This window comes from Rhinichthys klamathensis, unplaced genomic scaffold (assembly GCF_029890125.1).
Source record: "Rhinichthys klamathensis goyatoka isolate OS25496 unplaced genomic scaffold, OSU_Roscu_1.1 h1tg000027l_1, whole genome shotgun sequence".
NCBI classification, from domain to species: Eukaryota; Metazoa; Chordata; class Actinopteri; order Cypriniformes; family Leuciscidae; genus Rhinichthys; species Rhinichthys klamathensis.
The window spans coordinates 165,914-189,933 of record NW_026606577.1 but is presented as its reverse complement, the minus strand read 5'-3'; the positions used below and the strand labels follow the sequence as shown (position 1 = coordinate 189,933).

Here is a 24,020-nt window from a genome sequence, read left to right as displayed (position 1 = left end):
AATAACTATAATATTAATTACATTAATTTAACAAAATATTACAATTTAAATGTAGCCATTTCACACATTTATATACAAAATAACTTATCTTCACTTCACTGAATTATTTTTGCTACTTTTCCCAAATGTAGGCAATTTTATGTTGGACATAATATTGATTTTGTCCCAGAAGACTTTGAATTTAAAATATAAAAATCATCTTAAAAAATATGAATTACACGTGATAATCTAAACAAAGAGTACAATAATCAGTGAAAGGTATATTAAATATATATATATTTAATACATTTATGTTGATAAATGACTGTGATGTAAATCCAAATTTGTCGAATGTGATTTTATGAAATTAAGGTTACGTTTAATCAAAACTTGACGAAAATGCCGCTTTCAATCTAAACCCAAACAAAACATGTCAACATGGCGACTTGCATGAGTGAAAACGGTTCAGAAAGAAAACTTGAATTGTATCCTTTTATTGTTGTTTCTAAATGTCCAAAACATCATTAGTTCAACTTTTCTTCTGTATCGCAGGATTTATTCCGACTTATTCAGCTCTTACCTGCTTGCACGGCGGGGTTTGATCAGACACCATGTGCAGCAGCCTAATAACACAGTAGAGCTGTTAATCATGCTTAAGAAATATTTCCATGTTCTAATTTCTTTAACTCTACAAAACATCAGCTTTTTACAGGTCCCTTTCCCGTCTGAGAGAGAGGCAATTATTGCCCTGCAGTCTTTATCTCCTGATCCCGAGCCAAGGAAAGGAGGAATCAGTAAAAATCTGGATGTTTTAGGACAAACACTGTCTGTGTGAGTAACACCCAATCAGCGATCACCTAAAAACCTATCATTCAAAATAGTTGTCCTAATTTACATATAGGTCGACATTTTCCCACACTGACCCAGTTACCTAGTCTTTTTTATTTAAAGCACCAGCCTATCTATTTGTGATAGATATAACATTAAATTAAGATCTATGTATCTGTGGTTGTTGAAATACACTGAATATTTCTGTTACGCAAAATTAAACATCTGATTTTTGTTCATGCCTTTACAGGAGATGGACCGCAGACGAAGCACGTATTCTTCGTGTTTCTGTAAGTTCGTTTTTGGACCACTTGTCTCTAGTGATGGAAACCATGGATGCATTTGGTCCTCCTGTTTCATAGTGACACTCTTGAGACACTAATACAAGCATAAGATGAGACATATGGATGCAGATGCTGTTTTTGCACCATGTAATGAGGATAAAAAATCTTCTCCCATGTGTTCAGTATGGACTGTGAGGTCTCAAAAAGCACAATTAATGTGCTTTTGCTCTGTCTGAGAGATGCAACACATCATGTCTTAAGAAAATGTTTTGTGTTAAAGTTTTGCGATGCAACAGAAGCCAAAACAGTGTTTTGTCATTTGAATAAAGATTTATTATTGGAGCACTGTTGAGAAAACAATACTGAGAGATGATTTAAGTGGTCAAGGAAAGGTCATTGTTTTATAAAAGAGGGACAGATGTTGGTTCCTATTGGTAGACATCACTAGGAGTTTTCAAACATAATCATCTACAATACTGGTAGATCAAAATAAAGACGTAAAAAAAAAATCACATGGATTCACGGGTATGTCAGTACTCTCCGATTTCTGCTTTCCTTCACATTTTGTGCCTTTATTGACCTACATGATTCATACCCATAATTTGGTCAATGAGATGAGCCCGTTAGAAATGTATGAACATTGAAATGTAAAATGTAAACCAAGTAATTAAACAGCATGAGATCAAAACATGTTTGCAGGAGACAGGAATTAATAATTAATTTGTTACATTCATACACTAATACTGGGGAAACGCTTTCAGTCAAGTGAAAGAAACATGTTGCATGGTTAAAATGATTGCACTTAATACTTTGTGAGCTCCCAGATCCCCAAAGATTTTCATTCGACACCACCACCAAGCCATTCAGCCTTCCTATCCTGAAGAAGGTATCGTGTGTGCGAGTGTCTTCAGGCACAACCTTTTTTTCTTTCTGGCCTTGGCAGCTGATAAACTCTTAAATCATGCTGACGATTTAGATATCATGACATGTTGGGCTGTTTATGCGGTGCAGATTTAGTTAAATAATCAATAAAGGTTAACGTTAAAGAATTTGGCAAAAAAAAAAAAGGAATTATAAAGGAAGTGTGACTGCTTCTACATCCTACAAAAATAAAAGGCACGGACAGACATACAAGCAGGAGACGAGTCTAAAAGACTATATTCTGCATGGATGAAAGAAAACACTAGAAAGACAAAAAAAAAAAAACCAATGCAAAAAGAACAAAAAATCACTTGTAAATAATAGAATAACTATCATCTCTTTCTCATAGAAATAATATCCTTAAATGTAGTTATATTAAAACTGATACTGTGGCAGGGAGCTTCTTTAAATTCCTAACAGTTCTTTACATACAAGTTTGGAAAAAAAAGTGTTTTCTTCTGAATGCTTTGCACTATCGGGATCGGTCCGCCCCGCGCTGGCTCTCCCCTACGCTGGTCCTCTCGTCTCCTTGCGTCCCATCTCAGCAGCTGCAGCTGTCACCAGAGGACACGGGTCTGTCATCTCTCAGTTTAATCTGGTCTGGGAAGTCGTACGTCTCCACCTCAGACTCCTGTGACGTGAACAGCTGTTAGTATCAGAGTTGAGGTGCTGTTATTGGACATGTCAAACGGTGCGTACCTGTTTGAGGGCGTTGCGAGCGATCGTTTGGAAAGCTTGGTCCACGTTGATGGCCTCTTTTGCGCTGGTCTCAAAGTATGGGATATTGCTTTTGCTCTGACACCACGCCTGGGCTCGTTTCGTTGTCACCTGCACAAGACGGTCAATTGGTCAATCAATATAGTCAATTGATATATGACAACAGTGCCAGCCCGCTTTTTCAGTGGTGTCGGTCCCAGAAGTATTTTTTCCATTCATTTCTCCCATAGGGATTTAAAAACAGTCTTTGTTAAAGCGTTACATGCCATGAACCAAGCCAATCAGATATGAGGTGAATCACAACATTACAAACTTTGATTTGAAATCAAAAAGTATTTGAAAATCAGACTAAGGTACAAGACGGTGTATTTAATTGCTTTATTGAGGGGAAGAACTACAATCCCATGAAGCATCGCGTACAGCATAATCGAATTAAAGGGTTAGTTCACCCCAAAATGAAAATTAAAAATAACGCCTTTATTCAATTATTCATTTCCTTCTCTGTGGGCTGTGAGATTTCACGTAGTGAAACTGCGCAAAGCTACTGTGTTGCACGTCACACGTAGGCTCACTATTGGCCGACGCTGGTCATGTGTGTGATGCGTGTGACGTACAGTCATGGCCAAAATTGTTGCCACCCCTGGTAAATATGATGTAAACTGGCTGTAAAAAATAAATATGCATTGTTTATCCTTTTGATCTTTCATTAAAAAAATTGGCAAAATTCTAACCTTTCATTGAAGTAAAAGAATTGAAAGTGTGAAGAAAATCACATTATGAAATAAATGTTTTTCTCCAAAACACGTTGGCCACAATTATTGGCACCCTTTTATTAAATACTTTTTGCAATCTCCTTTTGCCAAGATAACAGCTCTGAGTCTTCTCCTGTAATGCCGGATGAGTTTGGAGAACAACTGACCTGAGATCAGAGACCATTCCTGCATACAGAATCTCTCCAGATTCTTCAGATTCCAAGATCCATGTTGGCGCTTCTTCTCTTCAGTTCACTCCACTCATCAGGTCAGGGAACTGGGACGGTCATGGCAGAAGCTTCATTTTGTGCTTCGTAACAAATTTTTGTGTTGATTTTGATGTTTGTTTTGGATTGCTGTCCTGATGGAAGATCCAACCACGGCCCATTATAAGATTTCTAGCAGAAGGCGTCAGGTTTTGATTTTTTATCTGTTGATATTTGATGGAATCCACGATGCCATGTATCTGAACAAGATGTCCAGGACCTCCAGCAGAAAAATATGCCCACAACATTAAAGATCCAACGATATATTAAATTGTACACATGGGGTACTTTTTATCCTTGTGTGCACCAAACCCATCTAGTGTGTTTGCTGCCAAAAAGCTCTTTTTTTAGTTTCATCTGACCACAGAACCCTGTGCCGTTTAAAGTTCCAGCCATGTCTGACAACTGAATATGCTGGAGTTTGTTTTTGGAGGAGCGAGGAAGATTTTTCTTGAAACCCTCCCAAACAACATGTGGTGATGTAGGGGTTGTTTGATATTTATTTTGTGGCTTTCTGACCCCAAGACTCAACTAATCTCTGCAATTCTCCATCTGTGATCCTTGAAGAGTCTTTGGCCACTCAAACTTTCCTCTTCACCGTGCATTAAGGCAATATAGACACACGTCCTCTTCCTGGCAGATTCGTAACATCTTTAGTTGATTGAAACTTCTTAATTATTGCCCTGATGGTCAAAATGGGGATTTTCAATTCTTTAGCTATTTTCTTACTGCCACTTTCTATTTTGTGATGGTCAACAATTTTTTTGATGCACAGCAGAACTATATTCTTTGGTTTTACTGATTTTGATGGATGATTAAGGGAATTTGGCATTTGTGTTTCCTTATATTTAAACTCCTGTGAAACAAGAAGTCATGGCTGGACAATTTCATGTTCCTAGTCACCCTGGTGTGCTAAAAAAAGGTAAATATTAATAGGAATATCCTTCAGAGATATTTTACTCTTTAAATATTCTAGGGGTGCCTATAATTGTGGCCAACGTGCCAAATTGTGGCCATTTATTTTATAATGTGATTCCCCCCCCCCCCCCCCCCCCCCTACTTATAAATTAAGTATATTGAGAGCATAGGAAGATTACGTCATTTGCAGTGCTTCATGGGAGTGGGCGGAGCTTCTTTACCCTCCCTGGTTGGTGGAATTTTCAGTACAGCATCATAGGTAATGTTAGCCTGGCTCCGCCCTCCTACGTACTTCTGCTCAATTTCATTTTCCTTCAGTATTACGTCTGGGATTGTGGTGTATTCTTTGGTTTTCTCCGGTCAATTTTTTACCGGTCCAATCAGCGAACAGAGGGAGTGGCTGAGAATGATGACGTTGAGTTTGAGTGGTTTGAGTCGTCATACGTCACGACAGCGATTGGTTATGGCAGATCCAGAGTGACTCTGGGCAGATCCAATAGTTTTAAACTTCAACAGAGTACCCGCCTACAAGGAAGTTAAAGGAGAACTCCGGTGCAAAATTAACCTCGGGTGTAATAACACATTGGTACAGACTAAATCGTTCCCTGAGATTTGTTTTCATGATAATCGAATGTAAAGAGTTTTATCTCTAAAAACAGTTTAGCTTATAACGCTAGTATATTGGCATAGAGTAAGCAAAAAGAGATCGCTAGTTAATACCACTAACAAGGCTCAAATTAGCCCCACACTAACACGGCAGCATAATGAGTGTCCTTACATGCAAACCGAAGCATTGAGAACTTTGTAAGTGTATAGACAGTTTAATAAGAAGATACTTTACACAGACAGTACAGTCATACAGACAGGAGCCATCTTGGAAAACAGTCTCGATCAGTCGAACCACGAAGGTGAGCGAACAGTACGTGTAGATATTGAAGATAAGATAAATTATATATTTTTATTTATTTTCTCTGTTGCGTTAAGTGCTTCTCTTATGCGCTCAGTGCTTTCTTCCGGAAACAACGGACCATATGAGATTCCAAGTCACTGTTCAGCTCACGTATCACCGTTAGACATGTGCCGGTATTCGGTAATGCGATAAATCGCGGTAATGAATATGCACGATATTGTTATCGCGGGGACTTCGAAATACCGTGAAAAATAATAGATCCGAATTTAGATTTTTAGAACGCGCATCAGCTTATTTTCCATCAACCGCTTAAAAAACAATGCGTATGCTGCGCAAAACACGTGCGCACTTTGATGTAAACAATCCCCACATCACATGTATAAGCACTGTGTGCATGCAGTGTGCACTCTAGTCTAATGTAAACAATCCTCACGTGGAGAAGAAGCACGGCGGAAGGAGGAACGCTGCCGACTATTTATCCCCCGCATGGCTGCCAACTCTCACGCATTCAGCTTGAGACTCACGCAATTGACACTTTCACACGGTCTCGCGCCACACATCCATTTTCTCACGCAGAGAAAAATCGCGGAGCAAAGAGGACACTGACACCGACAGACTAGACAGAGCAGGTTACTTTTGATATGAAAAAAACATCAGCTCTCAGGTTCTGTCCATTTTATAACGAAATTCAGACAATAAATACTGTTTTGCTGCTTGTAAATGTGACGTGACAGATCGCGCGCCTCAGTTCAAGTAAACCGATCATCTGTTACTTTTTATTAAAGATACAGTACAACCCACCGAAAGGTACGTACTTTCGATCAATCAGTGTTTTTTAACCACGGAAAGAGGTCAATAAAACTGCAGGAGAACAATTATGTCACAGAACGTTACATTTACCTCAGGAAAGCCATTTAATGTTAGTTGACTATGAGAAAATAGCTATAGAGAGGAGTATTTTGCTAAATATGTGCACTATATTACAGATTTTAATATATGTTTACTTGTCATTATATAATTGTTATTATAATGAAAATTACGGCATATTACATTTTTATATTTATATTATTATTATATTTATATTGTATGCATTATATTTAATTTCTCTCTGTATGTTTACAGCATTATGTGAGATATTTTTTCTTGAGAAAAAATTTAAATGCAGGCTATCTACTGTAGCCTACCTAATATTTATCCAAATGAGTCAATATTGAATCAAGATTGAAATTAAATCCAAGAATTTAATTGAAATCGTGAAAATTGTGTTAAGCAATAATACAAACAGTAGCCTCAGTAACTGTACCATGTAAACATTGTAACATGTTGTCACTAAAAAATAAAATTAATGTTTTGACAATCACAATTACACATTGTGATGCAAGTTTTTTTTAGATACCCCCAATCCATCTGTTTCTCTTGTGCAATTAAAATATCGTGATAATACCGTATACCGTGATAAAAGCTCAATCAATTAATCGCAGCATGAAAATTTGATACCGGCACATGCCTAATCACCGTGTTCGTGGTTTGACTGATCGAGACTGTTTTCCAAGATGGCTCCTGTCTGTATGCGCTAACTGTACTGTCTGTGTAAAGTATCTTCTTATTAAACTGTCTATACACTTACAAAGTTCTCAACGCTACTTGCCGTATATCTTCTTCGCCGTTACGTTTGTGTGCTCGGCAAGACCGTTTTGTGTTTGAGCGCCCCCAAGTTGTGTTTTACTGTAACTTCAGAAGCTCCAGACACGTGAGCAAAAGCGCCAATCTCATTGGTCGGATAGTTTTTGACGCGGCGCGTCAAACCAAAAAAACGAACCCGAGGCGTTTTCCGCGTCGGTGTGCACACTCACATAGGCGCCCTTTGTTTAGTCACGAGGCGTTAAACGTCGGTGAATAACGCGCGTGAAATTCGTCCCGGTGTGAACAGGCCTTAAAGCTGTCTTTAAAGGTTTATAAGTTATGGTTAAAAATCAATTTTCCTATGGAGAAAATGAATGGAGTTTTTATTTACGGAATCCGACTGATGCACTCTATTATGGTTAACTAAAACATTTTCATTAGTTGAAACGAAATAAAATATAAATACACTTTTTTATTTTATTTCAGCTAATTAGCAAGACAACATTTCTTATTTTCACTTAGTTTAACTTTATGTACTAAAATAATTATCAGACTGAAATAAAATTGATAAAAAAATACATATAGACATTTAAAAAAGCAAAATCTAATAAAAAGGTCAAAAACAATAACTTACACCTTTAAGATAAAAAAAAAAAAAAAAAAAACATAACAGTATCTAAATGATACTTCAATAACACTATCCATTTTATAAAACCAGTTTTGAATTAAGCTTTTTTAATGGTTTTGAAAGATGTCTCATGCACGCCAAGGCTGCATTTATTTGACCAAAAATATGAAGCAGCACAACTGTTTTCAACATTGATAATACTAATAGTAAATGTTTTCTGAGCAGCAAATCAAAAAGTAATGATGCTGAAAATTCAGCTTTGATCACAGGAATAAATTATATTTTAAAATACTGTATATTCAAATAAAAACAATTATTTCTAATTGTAATAATATTTAGGTGTTCAAGCACGAAGTGCTGAAAACCTATTGTAATTGCTATTTGAAAAAAAAAAAAACCTAAAACGCATCGTGCAGCCCAAACCGTAAGGCCTAGAGACTTGAAACCTGGCCAGGTGCTAGGGCCTCGGTTTGGGGAGAACCTATCAGAGTATGACCCTGATTGGCCCATAGGTGGCGCTACAGCAACCAAAAGTACTAAATTGCCCATAACTCATCGACCGTTTGACCTAGAATCTAGATTTGTACACCACTGTGTTCCTTGGCTCAAGACGGACAAGATGTATATCTTGGATTCTCGATTTGAGCAAAAAAATTTGTTATGGCCAATTTTGTCCAAAACCTACTTTTGCGAACTAGTCCCTGGTTTTTTCCCTGATCGGAACCAGACCAGTCTAGGACAATTCTATGGACTCTCTAGATCAATAATTATCAAAAAAAAGTTCAACTTTGCCCTTTGGTTCACTGTAACAGGGTCATTTAGAAAAGGGGGCGTGTCAAAATACACTCAAAAGCCTATAAATCATAAATAAAAACTCAGAACTTCACAAAAATTGATGAGCACATGTGTCCTAACATGGTGAAGAAGCATGCAGAGTTTCATGGAGATCGGACCATAGGTGGCGCTATAACTGTCAAAAAGGTCCCCTATTATTAGGTGTTCAAGCACCTGCTTATATACCATTAAAAGAGATTTTCACAATAACATATCCCGTGTGTGTGTGTGTGTGTGTGTGTATGTAAGCATGCATAATATAGTTAACAACTGGTTTGTTTTAGTGCAGAATACTGGTGAAACCAAGTGTGTTCAAAATGAAAGTGAGTCAGTAAGTGGTCTTCTACTGCCCTCTCTACTTATTAATAGTCTTTTCACATGTGCTTTTGCATTCATATATATAGACAATAATAAATCACTTATATAACAATTACTATTATAACACAATCATATTTTGTCAGAGTTTATCAATTCAATTGTTCTGATGCTTCACATAATGTCTATCAACGTGGTAAATCATGGTAAATAACGCCAGAAACATGGTAAATCAAGGTAAACTAAGATAAATCATGGTAAACTATGGTAAACCATGTTAGAATCATATTAAATCATACTAGAATGTGTTCAATTCTGGTAAACCATGTTAGAACAGGGTAAATCATGGTCAGTCATACTAGAACTTGGTATATCATGGTAAACTATGGTAAATCATACTGGAACATAGTAAATCATACTGGAACATGGTAAATCAAGAAAAATCAAACTGAAATGTGGTATATCATGGTAAATCATGCTAAAACATGGTCTATTCCATCTATGATGTCAGTGGGTAAATGCTTGCTACATAAAACTTAATGTCTTTTGATACTTTTGTGCTTAACGGCCTTAAAGGCCTTAACTGCTTGAACACCGCTAAATGCTGCTTGCAGCTTTATTCTTTTTATTCCTGTATTTTTGATCAAATTATGGCAGCTTTGGTGAGCAGAGGAAACTTTCAAAGACATTAAAAAAATCGTAATTGTCCAAAATTTAAAAAAACAACGCAAGAAAATTGTGTTTAGATGATTTTGAAATCATCTGGTGGTTTTCTTTTCAGATTTTCATGTCAAATGTGATTGAATGGAGACAGACCTGTCTGTTCTCCAAGTCGATTTTGTTGCCGAGCACTACAAAGGGGAAGTTCTCCGGGTCTCGTGGGCTGGCCTGAATGAGAAACTCGTCCCTCCAGCTGTCCAGGGTCTTGAAGGTGTTGGGCGCTGTGACGTCGTACACCAGCACGCAGCAGTCCGCTCCACGGTAAAAAGCCACACCCAACGACTGGAAGCGCTCCTGTCCTGCCGTGTCCCAGATCTGAAACCATGAGAATATTACAGGGCAGAATATAATGAGAAATGTCATTTTCTTTGATCTTTTGAAACAAAATAAAACAAACAAAAGTATGTCAAAATACCAGTCTCTGCAAGTATTCCCATGAACACAGTCAGTTATGTCTTAAGTGAACGTAAAGAGTTGAAAAAGAAACCAGATGTGTATCATTATATTGGATCCATGCATTAGGTCTTAAAGCAACAGCAGCCAATAAATACCTGTGCCCGGTTGCATAAAGCACCTTAAGTTTTTCTCTTAACCCTCTGGGGACGGCGGTATCGCCGGCGATACCAGCTCACTTTTCTTCTTATAAGTGCAAAAGAGACTCAAAATACTCTGCCAATTTTTATCTTACATATAAGTGTTATACATCATTCGATCCTGTTAAGTGTCTATTTTTTTGTGTATACTCACAATAAAAACAAAGTGTTGTGCTTTTTGTCAAATAAAGAAAAATAAACATGATGCGCGTTTTACCTTCTCTCTGTCAGTGAAGTCCATTCTGAAACACGTCCGAAAAATCTCAGTAAATACTTGTCACAAAGACACGAGAGACTTCCCTTTATGAAGCTGAAATTCTCTTCTTTTAAATGAAGTAATTTATATAAAAAAAACAATTATTCTCAGTTTATGTAATCTGTATGAAAATAGAGAGATGTCAGTCTTTTTCCTTTCACCTAATTATAGCGTATGACATGTTAATGTGACCACGCCCACTGAGAGCGCGCGCTATTCAAACGCAAATGTTGAGGCAAGCCATGAAAACGCCCACATCAGCTGGATAAAACATCCAGTTGAATAATAATCTTGTACTTTACCTCGTCTTGCTGCGCTGTGAGGAATACTATCTTAAAGGGGTCATGTAATGCCATTTTTGTACAAGCTAATATGATTCTTTAGGGTCTAAATTAAAAGTTTGTAATATACTTTAATTAAAAATTCTCATTAGTATTGTAAGAAAACACTTATTTTACCTGGTCAAAAACAGCTCTGTTTTCAGCACGCCGTTTCAGTGTATATGATTTTAAATGATAATGAGCTTTGCTCACCCCGCCTCTCTGTTCTGTGCGTACACCATTTGTAACTCAATAACACAATAACCATAACGCGTTGTTCAGTATAAACGTGAGATTATGAATTATATTGAGAACATCATACATAGAAAATATGCCGTAATGTACCCTGAGTGTAACCCTTAGACGCATTCATTGTGAAGCTTGCAGCTAGCGATTTGCAAAGATTAATATATTAATATAAAGTTTAATACAACGTTACACTCACTTCAGTTGTTCTAGAGGTTCAGCAGGAACACGAATAGCTGGTACCGATTCTTTTTTCATGAGCAGCTTCTTAGTAAATCCAGCTTTATACTGACCCTCGTTTATAAAGCAGTCTGGTGTGTGAAATGATTCGTGCAAACATGAGAGCATTGACGTTGCTCGTGGGGAATATTCCCTTCGAAAACAAACACAGCCACTGCGTCTTCAGCGGTTCGGATTTAGGAACATCAAAATGACTGCTGTGTTCGTTATTACACCCAAGAACAGAACACCACAGTCGCTTAGATGCCATTCTGCTCATAGACAGCTCCAGCATATCAACAATGACCGCGCCGGTCCGCGCCGCGCAGACTATGATTGACAGCTCCCTCATGAGCGAGGGCGGGTCTGTGTTGAAACGCTCCTGTCAATCAACAATCGTGGGAGGGGCGTGCGAGCTTGTGACGTCACAGGCTCGAACGGCTCGATTTGAGGCAGGGGAAAACATATAAGGAGATTAAAACAAAACCACTGGATGGATTTTTATCATTATATGATGGTTGTGTACAGGCACTGCCAACACACATTTCAGTACAATCAACTTGTAAAAGTGCATGTACCATTATATGCCCCCTTTAATAATCCTGGGAAAGTTACCTCAGAAGTGCTGGTAGTTTCATTTCGAGGAGCACGGATTAAGCTGATGTAGTAAGTCATTTATTCTTAAGTGCTTTGTTCTAATCGCGTTATTGAATAGTGTCTGTAAACTGCACAAAGACTATCCGTTTAAATATGGATTGGGTGTTGGTGTGTGTGAATGAATGAATGCATGGCACAGACGCGCGCGCGCGATGTTTACTACAGATGTACATCGCATCTGTGCCGTTCATTCACTCTCGCTCCTTTGTTATTTTACATGAACACATCCAAACTATATTGCTAGCCTACTGAGATTTGTTCTAATCGCGATATAGATTAGTATCTGTAAAACCAAAAAGACTGTTTAAATATGAATCGGGTGTCTGGGTGTGTGAATGAACGAACGCACAGATGCGCACTGTTACAGACGAAATATTTAATTGACTAGTTTTGGATAGATTATAAAGTTTTTACTATAAAATAGAGATCAAATAAGCTTTTGTTAGACAGTTTCTGCTCATATGTTAAATACATAGTATGTTTTGTCAAAAATAAACGAATCAACTGTTATAGTGTTTGTTCCAATGCAAGCTATATAAAAAAAAAAAATGAATCCTTAACTTTGAAATATGTATGATAAAATGTATTGGCCTACTTAAAAAAATTAATACTTATTATGGAAAAAGAATTTATTTTTCAAGATGTTTCCAACTCTAACTTTGAACCAATTCTATAGAATGGCCCATATAACCCTGACCAGGATTTGTTTCCAGGTATGACTAAAAATGTGCTTTTGACTTTCATTTATATTTTGATTTTATAAATATATATATATATATATATATGTGTGTGTGTGTGTGCGTGCATACATACACACACTCATATATATATATATATATATATATATATAGATATAGATAGATATATAGTCCTTGCATTCTTTCTTGTGTGGGTTAAGTGTTGCATATAATCCCTTAAACGGTTCTCTTAGGTAAGGGAAACCGTTAAGTGTTTCACGACAGCGACCCAGGTTTTGCTGTTATAAAATTCGATTGCTGCCATGGACACGTTATTTGTTAATGCAGATAGCGGTACGTTTCACAGAAAACAGCATAACATGGATAAGGAAAACAAAAAAGAAAACCAAATATGAAAGAGAAGGACCAGACGAGACGAAACTCAAATTGATTTACTCAAATATTGAAAATTCTGTCATCATATTCACCCTCATGTCAGCGACAACCAATGTGGCTTGTTCTTGTGCGTGACACGCGCACATTTGCACTTCAGTTAAAATTTAAATTTGTTTATCATATAAAGCTATCGATTGCGTCTCGTTAGAAGACTTGGATTGAACCTGCTCACTCCGTGTAACACTTAAGGTGAAGTTTTCCAAACTTTATGTTTCACTTAGGAAAATGACAGTGGGGCTTTATGCAACACTTATAGTTTTTTAAGAGATTACTTAAGGGAAAAATTGATATTTAAGGAAAATTCTTAGGGTGTGTGACGTTTCACCTAAAGAAACCGTTAAGTAACCAAGTAAGGTTAAGGGCAACCTAAGGGCAAAATTACACTTAAGGTGCTTTATGCAACCAGGCACTGCTGCTAAGTCATTAATGTTAATCAAACAACAAAACACAGCTTTAACAAAGATTAATCTATATTTAATTTATACAGTAAACACTATAGTGTTATTTTACATTTAGGCCTAATTATTACATGATGTTACTTTATTTGTAACTTACTTGTACTGTATTTATCTATGCTTGTAGTGTATTTGATCTTAAAGTGCCCCTATTATGCTACTTTAAAGTTTCCTAATGTTGTTTTGGAGTCTCTTACAACAGGTTTACATGCATCAAAGGTAAAAAAACGGATCCATTTTCTCATAAAATACATTTGCACATCACCACATTTTCAATGCTTCTCAAACGACTCGTCAGATGAATCAATCTCTCTAAATCCCTCCTTTCCACGAGCTACTCTGCTCTGATTGGCCAGACAGCTCAGTCTGTTGTGATTGGTTTACCGCGTACAGCGCATGTCGAAAACAAAAACGCCCATTGCCATACAACGTCAGCTCTGCTTGTCCTGAGGCTTCCTACACCGTAGACTAAACACAGTAACGAACAATAGCTATGTTTCCATCCACACGTTTTTATCCGCATTAAGTGATATCGAATGAAAAATACCTTATGGAAACAGTAAAATTCGATTGAATTTCATGAATATCGACTCAAATGAAATACGATCGGATTTTATCTTGATCGATATACGGCTTATGCGATAAAACGCGGATGGAAACGTTATTATGGTGCGATCCATTTTGCCTAGTAAAACTTTGTTCGCAAATGTTGGCTTGAATGTTGTGCAATTCGGTGAGAAAATGAATGGAAACACCTTAACATGTCTCAAATCAATTCGATATACCAATTTGATCGCAAAACAGCATGTGACGTCATTACGCACAGGTTTTTATCCGCTTTAAAGCCGTTTGATGGAAACACACTTTCACCACCTTTATTCGCATGAGGTTTTTTACCGAACTTCAGATAATTCGATTGACAAGTGGATGGAAACATGGCTAATGATGTCGATTTGACCATATCAATCCGAGCGCGAGTCCGATGATGAAACACTGGAAGAGCTGTTATTCAACCCGAACCTCCATCGCAAGGACGACTTGACCAGGACGTTTCTCAGTGATACACTACTCAGTTTGAGGTACATTATGAGATGTTGCAACTAATTCCTCACCATCAGCATTAACAAGTGCATGTCCATCAACAAACCGATTATTTGACTTGTACTTATTTATTTACAGAGTATTTTTTTTTTTTTATTGCGGTGAACACGTGGAAACTATATCAATAACAGTGCATACATTAGCCGAGCTCTAGCGTGAATGACTGATGTAACATAAAACGTTGGTAAAACAAATCTTGCTACATGCTTAATCTTTCCTCAAAGTAGTGAGAACGACAGACAATCAGCATTAATAGACACAGTTTTAGGTAATAGTGGCCCACAGCTGCTCAGCAGAAGTATTTCAGTAAGACCAGTAACCAGTTAGCAGGAGACCTACACAATATAAAACTCAAAACTAAGTATTTTGAACACCATCTTTCAAGAGCAAGCGGTTTGCGAATCCTGTACTGAACTTCAGTAAAATAAAGGGGACACAGCAAAAGTTTAGGATTATACTGCTGTGGTATCTTGGTAAAGATGAATTTTAACTAGAGATGTTCCGATACCCTTTTTCCCTTCCCGATACCGATTCCGATACCTGGACTCAGGGTATCGGCCGATACCGAGTACTGATCCGATACCTGGGTCTGTACAGTATCTATCTATACAGCTGCAATTCATACTAGCACTGTATGAATTGATAGAATTATTTTATGGTGTGCATCAGACTTATCCCTTAATTAAACATGAACAAATACATAGAGTGAACTAGAGTATTTTTATTATGTGACATACATTTCACAGCAATATATTATTTATCTTTCTTAAGTGAAAAAGAACTTAAAATGCAGCCACACATCTAATACTGTAAACTGAAAAAAGGTATTTTAGATTTACAATATATAAGTGTATAAAAAAAGTGCAACAAATAAATCTAGGAATCTAAAAAAATGATTTATGAATAATATAAGAAAATTATCTCTTTATAATTTAAGGTCCATAAACAGTTTTGTTAAATAAACGGCATTTCAGTTTTGACATCGGCTGGTCATCCAGAATAATAAACTTAATAACTTACATGTTGTCGGTTATATTTATGATCGCTCGTTGGCTGTCTTTTGAAAACATTTCTCTTCGTTTGAATGAAGCTTTCAGAGATTGTTGATTCTGGCACGGCTCATCCTTCTCTGCCCTTGCCTTTGTGTAATCGTGTTCTGCGGGGTTACTCGGTGTTACTTGAAGTTGCTAATACTTGTTCCAATCCTCGAAATTGCAGTATGGCATATGAGACATGTCGCCGTTTTACTAACGTTAGCTGGTTGTCCAGTCTGAAAAACTGCCAAACTGCGGACATACTGCAGGGCGCGCGCGCATTTTCTTCTTCGCTGCTCTAAACAGTGGTTGCTTGTGTGGCAACAGCACGACTTCCTGTGTTGCCACAAGCAACCACTGTTTAGAGCAGCGAAAAAGAATTGAGCACCGATTTGCAGCGTTACGCAAAGCTAGCGTGCATAACTAGTTATTGTTTAAAGGGGTAATATAATGCCATTTTTGTACAAGCTAATATGATTCTTTAGGGTCTAAATTAAAAGTTTGTAATATACTTTAATTAAAAATTCTCATTAGTATTGTATGAAAACACTTATTTTACCTGGTAGAAAACAGCTCTGTTTTCAGCACGCCGTTTCAGTGTATATGACTTTAAATGATCATGAGCTTTGCTCACCCCGCCTCTCTGTTCTGTGTACACCAGAGCCGGCTCTGGCGTACACCGTTTGTAAGGGGTGGGCGGTATGACCAAAATTCTATTTCACGGTATGACTAATTTTATTTCACGGTAACGATATATTTCACGATATAGTTATTTATATATGTAGTTATTCTCGAAAAATCGACAAAAAGGGCTTTGTATAATAAATAAACCCAAATACTTTAGAAATGAAAAGTACTTCACATTGTTTTCTGTTTCTCTTATTTGGTCAATTATTTCTTTGGTAAACAATTTTGATAGCTAAATATAAACAAAACACACTCATCAACTTTTAGATGAACTACCCCCAACTGATTGATATTAAATACAACTCATAGGTGCAATTAAACTTTATGAAGTTTTATGTAAACAAAGTTCGGGAGGAGCATGTTCAGGTAATCATCCAATCAGCACAAGAAGAAGCCAGTATAAATAAAGCCTTCCCTTACCTCCTGTCTCATGACTAATTTCTCAGCATCCCACCACCACCCCTTCACCCCACATTCGGCTGGGTCCGCTCATAGTTACCTATGATCTCTAAGGTTATGGGGGGAGTACTCTGGGTCGGGCCGAATTCTGAGCTCGGAGCCCTCCCCCCGGACAGCAAGCCAAATACGCATTATAATATAACATCAGATTTCATTAACATGTAAACTCGTGAAAAATAAAGTGTTGCTGAATAATTTTTCAATCTCATGTTATGCTTTACTTCATCAATCAGTTTATAATATCTGAATATTTTATATTGAACTATTCTATTCATAATAAATTAGTTATTTCCTTTTAATTTTGTAGGATAGTAATACTAGTTATGTTTAAATGTGTTCCCCGGTACATTTTTGCCATGTCTGCTTAGGCTACATATGCGTTTTAAGGGGCTTGTTTTGCTCTTTTTGTGATCTGGCAACCCGTCACCCTGCGCTTTAATCAATAGAAGTTCAAAAGTGACTAGAAGGAGAGCAGCAGTATGAAAACCGAACAGCAGCTACTGTTAGTGTTGACAAAGTAGCCTAGTTTAAATTATACACACCTTGTAACTGCGTCATTATTTGACCATAGCCCGGTGAACACCGCGCTCCCTCAGTGCGTGTGCACGCGCGCGTCTTCTGCATCAGTAAAATGCGATCGGTTAATTTTATTTGAGTGTCAAGTTGTAATCACGTATCGAATCAAAGGAAGATTTTATCAGCTGGTTGGGTGGCCAATTGTTTGGACTTAGAAATATATAACTCGCGCTGCACATTTAGTAATTTTGCCTCAGATAGGCTACAGGATAGGCATTCACTTTAACAAGCCGGTTGTTCATTACCACGGCAAACTGTTTGCGTGTTTAAAAACTATAGATAAGAGACGGAAAGATACAGATAACTATACATTATTTAAGGATATTTCTATTTGTTACGATATTGATATATGAACTGTTGTTGTCAATTAATGCTTTGCGAGCATGCACTCCGTAGCCTGGGTGCTGCACTGCTCTAGTTTAACTGCTGCGCGTGCGCCTTTCCCCCCGAAAATATCACGTTAACAACAACAACCCTTTAGAAAATGTAATTCCTTTGTGGATCCTCTTGATCTGCTTTCTCCGTGTTTCTTTTTACAATTCTCAGTGTTTCAGTCTCACGCACGTTGCACGCAAGTTAACCACGCCCACTTATTTGCATTTCGCGGTATACACGGAATAAAAAAATCTGTTACGGTTGACATTTTCTACCGCGGTAACGATATATACCGTCATACCGCCCAGCCCTAACAATTACCATAACACGAATCATGCACTGTTCCTTCGTTGGCCAGAGGAGAACTGGCCCCCCGACTGAGTCTGGTTTCTCCCAAGGTTTTTTTCTCCATTCTGTCACCTGATGGGAGTTTTAGTTCCTTGCCACTGTTGCCTTGGCTTTTGGCTTGCTTAGTTGGGGACATTTAACATTTAATATTCAATAATATTATTGATCTGCCTTACTTAAGGTGGACATTGACGCAATTTCTTTTAGAAACAAACTTTGTTATATTGTTTTCATGTTATCACTGTGAAGCGCTTTGATACAATCTGTATTGTAAAAAGCGCTATATAAATAAAGGTGACTTGACTTGACTTGACTTGACACGTTGTTCAGTATAAACGTGGGATTATGCATTATATTGAGAACGTCATACATAGAAAACATGCCGTAATGTACCCTGAGTGTAAACCTTAGGCGCATTCATTGTGAAGCGTGCAGCTAGCGATTTACAAGGATTAATAGAAATATGAATATAAAGTTTAATAAAACCTTACACTCACTTCAGTTGTTCTAGAGCAGGGGTTCTCAAAGTTTTGATAGGTGAGGGCCAATTTAGGAACCTAACATTGAACTGAGGGCCGCCAAAGTGGCGGGGGAGAAAACGAAGAAAAAAAAGACTGAAAAGAAAATCCCATTTGAAATTATTTTAATGACCAGGTTGCATCTCTACAGTTTACATTAGTTGCAATAAACACATTTTAATTCATAACTGAGGCTAAACCTGGCAAAACTTGTGAAAATTTTTGGGGGGAGAGAAAGAAACTTTTAAAATAGAAGCTTACCAAACAAGTCATCATCATCATTCATTTCTATCATTGCTTGTCAGTCGCGTTTCCATTATTGCAGATTTGCATATTATTATCTATCTTTTTTAACCCGTAACTGAAAAACGAAAAATGACCGGTTGTTGTCTTTTTAAAACGCAAAGTTGAACAAAATTTTAATTTGAACTGGCTTCACCAACTGCTGCGCAAAAAAAGTAAATATCGACAGACTTTTTCAGATTTTTGTTTAAATTACTTTTTGCCCCTTTATTAAACATTTTAAATATTCACAAATTAATATGGAAAACATGTCGATTTTACTGGTTTTCTAAGGCCAAATTAGAACCTGGAATTTATATTTTTCCCACAGTGATGAATGAGAAGAGCCATATAGCCTGTACGTGTCTGATCTAGCCTGATTTATAGGTGAGTTATAGGCTAATGATAATAAATGCGTCTGAAAAAACAGCGAGGCATTTTAATTGTTTATTAATAAACTATTGTTTTCTAAGTGTTGGCTAAAAACATATCTCCATCTTCGCTGTTAAGCAGATGCGCTTTTAGAGAGAAATCCACCTTTCATACGGATTACATAATCAGGTATTTGCTTTCGATTCGAGTTTGTTTGTTTAAAAGTGCACATTTTAAGCTTTAGCCTACATAGGCTATATTTTGTTTCAGTTCTCGCGCTCCAGTTCACGGAGATCATGAAAGCGCGTAGTAGCCTAGGCTACTGATTGTTTTATTTTATTTTACAAAAGCACGTTTTCTTGTTATGAGTTTACACAAATAAAAGTAGTTGCGAATAATGCATTATTATTTTCTGTATGACCAGAAATGATAGACTAGTTTAAGTTGTTTCCACTGTTGATAGGAAAATGCAAGTGTTCGCGCCCGCGAACATTTTGAAAGGTAATGGAAACGCGGCTATTAATAAGCTTGACATTGTTAAGATTATTATTAAGTCACATTGAATATTGATTACTTGGTCAACATACCCTTTTAAATTGCAATGGGATTTGTGGTGCTGGTTTCGGTTGGCCACGATTCCTATTCCTGTGTAGACAACCACTGTTCCTGGTGGCCTTGGGAGTGAGGTCAAGTGCGATCGGTCGGTCGGACCATGTAATTACCGCTTATGCCTATGGATGCCGCTAAACACCACTAAACGGAGATATTAATTTTTTCAAAGCAATAGTTTTAACAGTTTTACAGATGTTATCGCGGGCCGGCAGAAATGTTTCGGCGGGCCGCACTTTGAGAACCTATGTTCTAGAGGTTCAGCAGGAACACGAATATCTGGTACCGATCTTTTTTCATGAGCAGCTTCTTAGCAAATCCAGCTCATACTGATCCTCGTTTATAAAGCAGTCTGGTGAGAAATGATTCGCGCAAACATGAAAGCATTGACGTTGCTCGTGGGGAATATTCCCTTCGAAAACAAACACAGCCACTGCGTCTTCGGCGGTTCGGATTTAGGAACATTAAAATGACTGCTGTGTTCGTTATTACACCCAAGAACAGAACACCACAGTCGCTTAGACCCCATTCTGCTCATAGACAGCTCCAGCATATCAACAATGACCGCGCCGGTCTGCGCAGACTATGATTGACAGCTCTCACGAGCGAGGGCGGGTCTGTGTTGAAACCCGGCTGTCAATCAACAATCGTGGGAGGGGCGTGCGAGCTTGTGACGTCACAGGCTCGAACGGCTCGATTTGAGGCAGGGGAAAACATATAAGGAGATTAAAACAAAACCACTGGATGGATTTTTATCATTATATGATGGTTGTGTACAGGCACTGCCAACACACATTTCAGTACAATCAACTTGTAAAAGTGCATGTACCATTATATGACCCCTTTAAGAAAATGGTATCGGATCGGTACGTGGACAGAAGTACTCGCCGATAACGATGCCAGAATTTTTATTGGTATCGGCGGCATTTCCGATACTAGTATCGGAATCGGAACAACTCTAATTTTAACCACTGATTCTTCAGATGCTCGTCCTTGGGCAGTGAAAAGAAATGGCTTTACCGTCACATTCTCGACATGATGCTATTCAGTGTCCACAGGAATCAGCTGCCGGTTTGAGGTTCAAGTTTTCCCTGGTGTCTGCGCGCACAATAAGTGGGTGGGCAATATGCTAATGTTTCTTCTTGACGTCACAACGAAACGGCTTATGACTCGTTTGAAAAACGATTGATTTCATTGACTCAGAGTCGACTCTTACTTTTGAAAGACACTAACTTTATATACGGTGCACTTTCAGATTTAAAACTTTGCAGGATGTTTTCATTCACTTAGAGCTATGTTACATACAGTGTTGGGGAAAGTTACTTTTAAAAGTAATGCATTACAATATTTAGTTACTCCCCCAAAAAGTAACTAATTGCGTTACTTAGTTACTTTTTATGGAAAGTAATATGTTACGTTACTTTTGCGTTACTTTTGCGTTACTTTTTCTTACCTGGCTGAGGCTTGATCTCTCTCAGGTCTTACAGGTGTTTTTTCGACTGAGAAGTTATTGTACTAGTGTTTAAAGCAGTAATATATTCAACAACAGCCTATATAAGCACCTTAATGTTCTTTTAAAAACACATATATCTTGAATAATAATATAGAATAATATTATATTCGGAGATCTTCCTGATCCCAGAGCTATGCATGCTATATAAAATATCAATAAACATTACAGATTATGGAAAGTAAAGTGTTTTTTTTTACTTTTGTACTTTTTGTGTGGGTAGACTATATTAAGTGAATTCACTATCCATTGTAATAATAAAGAGTGTAATACTAGCAAATTGCCATTATGAAATAAGTTATATTAGGGTTAAGACATATCTCAAACATTTAAAATGTTTTATTAACTTATTAGAGGACAATAAGATGATATTTGAGAACAAACAACATCACCAATTAAACAGATCTGTCAGCTTTCACCGGTGATGTGGAGGGAGAACATACCGTTCGCTGGACTCAATGTCATCTCGTAAAACTGCGTGCAAGTCCGTAAAACTGACCTCGTCTTCATCATTCTCGGTTTCATTCATCATCAGCTTGAAACATTCTGAATGCTTTCACAAAGTTCGAGCCATTGTCAGTGACCGTGGCAGTTATCTTACACAATGAGCATATGAGCTGTGAATTTGCTCAAACTCCGCTGCGATGGTATCGTACGTGTCTCCCACGAAATCGTCTGCAGGCGATTGCAGCTTTTTTGCGATGCAGAGTAGCAGGATCTATCAAGTGTACTGTAATCCCAGACATCCCAAGTTTCCCGGAAGTTCCGAGAGTCTCCCGCATATTAATAGCGTCTCCCTGATGACCGCAAATTAGTTCAAATCTCCCGGAATCTATGCATAACATAGCGCACGGCAGAGAGGGAGAGAGCAAGAGACGAGAGCAAGAGACGCAGTATAGTCCAACCCCCACGTCAACAACCCCATTTTTTAAAATGCAAATTAATTAAACTGAAAAGTAACTCACATTACTTTTTAAAAAAAGTAACTCGAATATTAATGTGTAAATTTATAAAGTAATGCATTACTTTACTCGTTACTCCAGAAAAGTAATATTATTACGTAACGCACGTTACTTGTAACGCGTTACCCCCAACACTGGTTACATACTACATGAAAGGTCATTTTCAAATCCATAATAGGGGCACTTTAAATCACTATATATATATATATAGATAGATAGATTTATCCTGAGGTCCACTTACAATGTTAGTCAAGCCTTTTTACACCAAAAATATTTAATATAATACAATTATATTATAAAGTATTATATTACAAATTATTTTTCCTGTAAAAAGTCTTGACTATTGTACATGGACCTCTGGTAATAAAACAAAACATAATTATATATAAATAAAATGTGCTAAACAAAAATGTAACATTTAACGAGTCATACCTGCATTGTCACCAGCCTGTCATCCACCATCACCTCCTTGGTAAGAAAATCTGCACCGATAGTGGCTTTATACTGATTGCTGAACTTCTTATTGACGTATTGGTTCATCAAAGAGGTCTTCCCAACACTGTTGGACATAAATAGAAGAGCAATTATTGTATAATCTAAAAGTTTATGTCTCAAAACCTAATTAGATAGCATTGTCAGCCAGGCATGATTGTTTCAAAAGACCATCACTTACCCAGAATCCCCAAGAATGATCACCTTCAGAAGCACCTTTTTACGAGAAGCCATCCTTGTGGACTAAACTGTGCCTGAATAGTAAAATAAAAAGATAAACTGTACAACTCAATTTAATATGTAATTAGGTCTTTCAGTATGCAACGTCTATGCAAATGACATGCAATGGCTGTGATTGCCAAACACACACATGTTGAAAAGGGAAGTTTGCAAGATGTCAGTCATGCGCCCAAGCGTCAAATCTGCCACATTGCGTGTAATATAAGCCATGGAATGTTTATCATTTATTGACAATAAAAATATGCTTGGTGCCAAAAGAATTTTGATGCTTGTTGGGCAAACGTCAATATTAACGTTAGCTTTCAATCCATGCTAATCAGCTGCAAATGTCCTGTCAAATATTACAATTTCCGTGTTGAAGTTTACAAGACATTTCTGATTTAGATTAACCTAACGAAATAATCCAAAACCCGTCTAATGTTTTTCAATAATCAATTTAGCATCTCAGGTTTGTGCTAAAGCTACGAAGAGCTAATAAAAGCTAGTAAACATCCCGTAAATTTAACATATTTACATATTTTATCTATATAAATAAGCACGTTTTTCCCCCAAATTAAAACGTTTAAATCTCAGATTACATTATTTTAGAGATTTTCAGTCAAATACAGTTTCAATATTTCTCACTTGTCACTTCTGCTGTGTTAGCGTAGACGGCTAGCATGCTAGCGTGACAAAAACTCACTTTCTGAGGAGAAATCCAAATTTCGGTGCAACAATCTTCAGCTGTCATCCAACAAAAACAAGCAAACACGACACCCCCACCGTCTCTAATGACTCTAGACACACTCTTTGGGTCGTGTTGGGTGTTTTTGGATGGTTGTCACCGGACAGTTCAGCACATCCGTGTGTAATAATGAGCAGCAAACCCTCCCTTTGACTTA

General features: G+C 37.4%; 3 protein-coding genes across 5 annotated transcripts in view; 1 reads left to right on the top strand and 2 right to left on the bottom strand.

Moving 5' to 3' along the window:
• Window positions 1–24,020, bottom strand: part of wdr45 (WD repeat domain 45) — a 91,251-nt gene that overhangs the window by 61,538 nt on the left and 5,693 nt on the right. The gene's annotated exons all lie outside the window — the stretch shown is intronic.
• LOC130077974 (EKC/KEOPS complex subunit LAGE3) lies at window positions 367–2,206 on the top strand. Its single transcript, XM_056243416.1, has 3 exons — window positions 367–464; window positions 682–810; window positions 1,058–2,206. The coding sequence occupies exons 1-3, from the start codon at window positions 418–420 to the stop codon at window positions 1,167–1,169; spliced, it is 288 nt and encodes a 95-aa protein (XP_056099391.1). The 5' UTR covers window positions 367–417; the 3' UTR covers window positions 1,170–2,206.
• On the bottom strand, window positions 1,402–24,020 carry zgc:100918 (Ras-related protein rab7-like). 3 transcript variants are annotated; one of them, XM_056243400.1, is made up of 6 exons: window positions 23,822–24,020; window positions 23,081–23,178; window positions 22,840–22,966; window positions 9,792–10,010; window positions 2,712–2,840; window positions 1,402–2,643 (listed from the first exon to the last, which is right to left on the bottom strand). In XM_056243400.1, the coding sequence occupies exons 2-6, from the start codon at window positions 23,131–23,133 to the stop codon at window positions 2,554–2,556; spliced, it is 618 nt and encodes a 205-aa protein (XP_056099375.1). In that variant the 5' UTR covers window positions 23,134–23,178; window positions 23,822–24,020; the 3' UTR covers window positions 1,402–2,553. The 3 variants fall into 3 exon arrangements, with proteins under 3 accessions (XP_056099375.1, XP_056099368.1, XP_056099381.1); XM_056243393.1 differs by having other exon boundaries at window positions 23,081–23,153; XM_056243406.1 differs by having other exon boundaries at window positions 23,081–23,155; window positions 23,844–24,020.

Excerpts from the sequence above, each read along its gene's own strand:
- LOC130077974 (XM_056243416.1), top strand. The coding sequence starts at position 418 with ATGGCGACTTGCATGAGTGAAAACGGTTCAGAAAGAAAACTTGAATT. Across the intron at positions 465-681 it reads TCAGAAAGAAAACTTGAATT|CTTTTTACAGGTCCCTTTCC; the intron begins GTATCCTTTTAT and ends ACAAAACATCAG. Across the intron at positions 811-1,057 it reads TTAGGACAAACACTGTCTGT|GAGATGGACCGCAGACGAAG; the intron begins GTGAGTAACACC and ends ATGCCTTTACAG.
- zgc:100918 (XM_056243400.1), bottom strand. The coding sequence starts at position 23,133 with ATGGCTTCTCGTAAAAAGGTGCTTCTGAAGGTGATCATTCTTGGGGAT. Across the intron at positions 10,011-22,839 it reads ACAGGCTGGTGACAATGCAG|ATCTGGGACACGGCAGGACA; the intron begins GTATGACTCGTT and ends TCATGGTTTCAG. Across the intron at positions 2,841-9,791 it reads TCGACTTGGAGAACAGACAG|GTGACAACGAAACGAGCCCA; the intron begins GTCTGTCTCCAT and ends CGTCTTGTGCAG.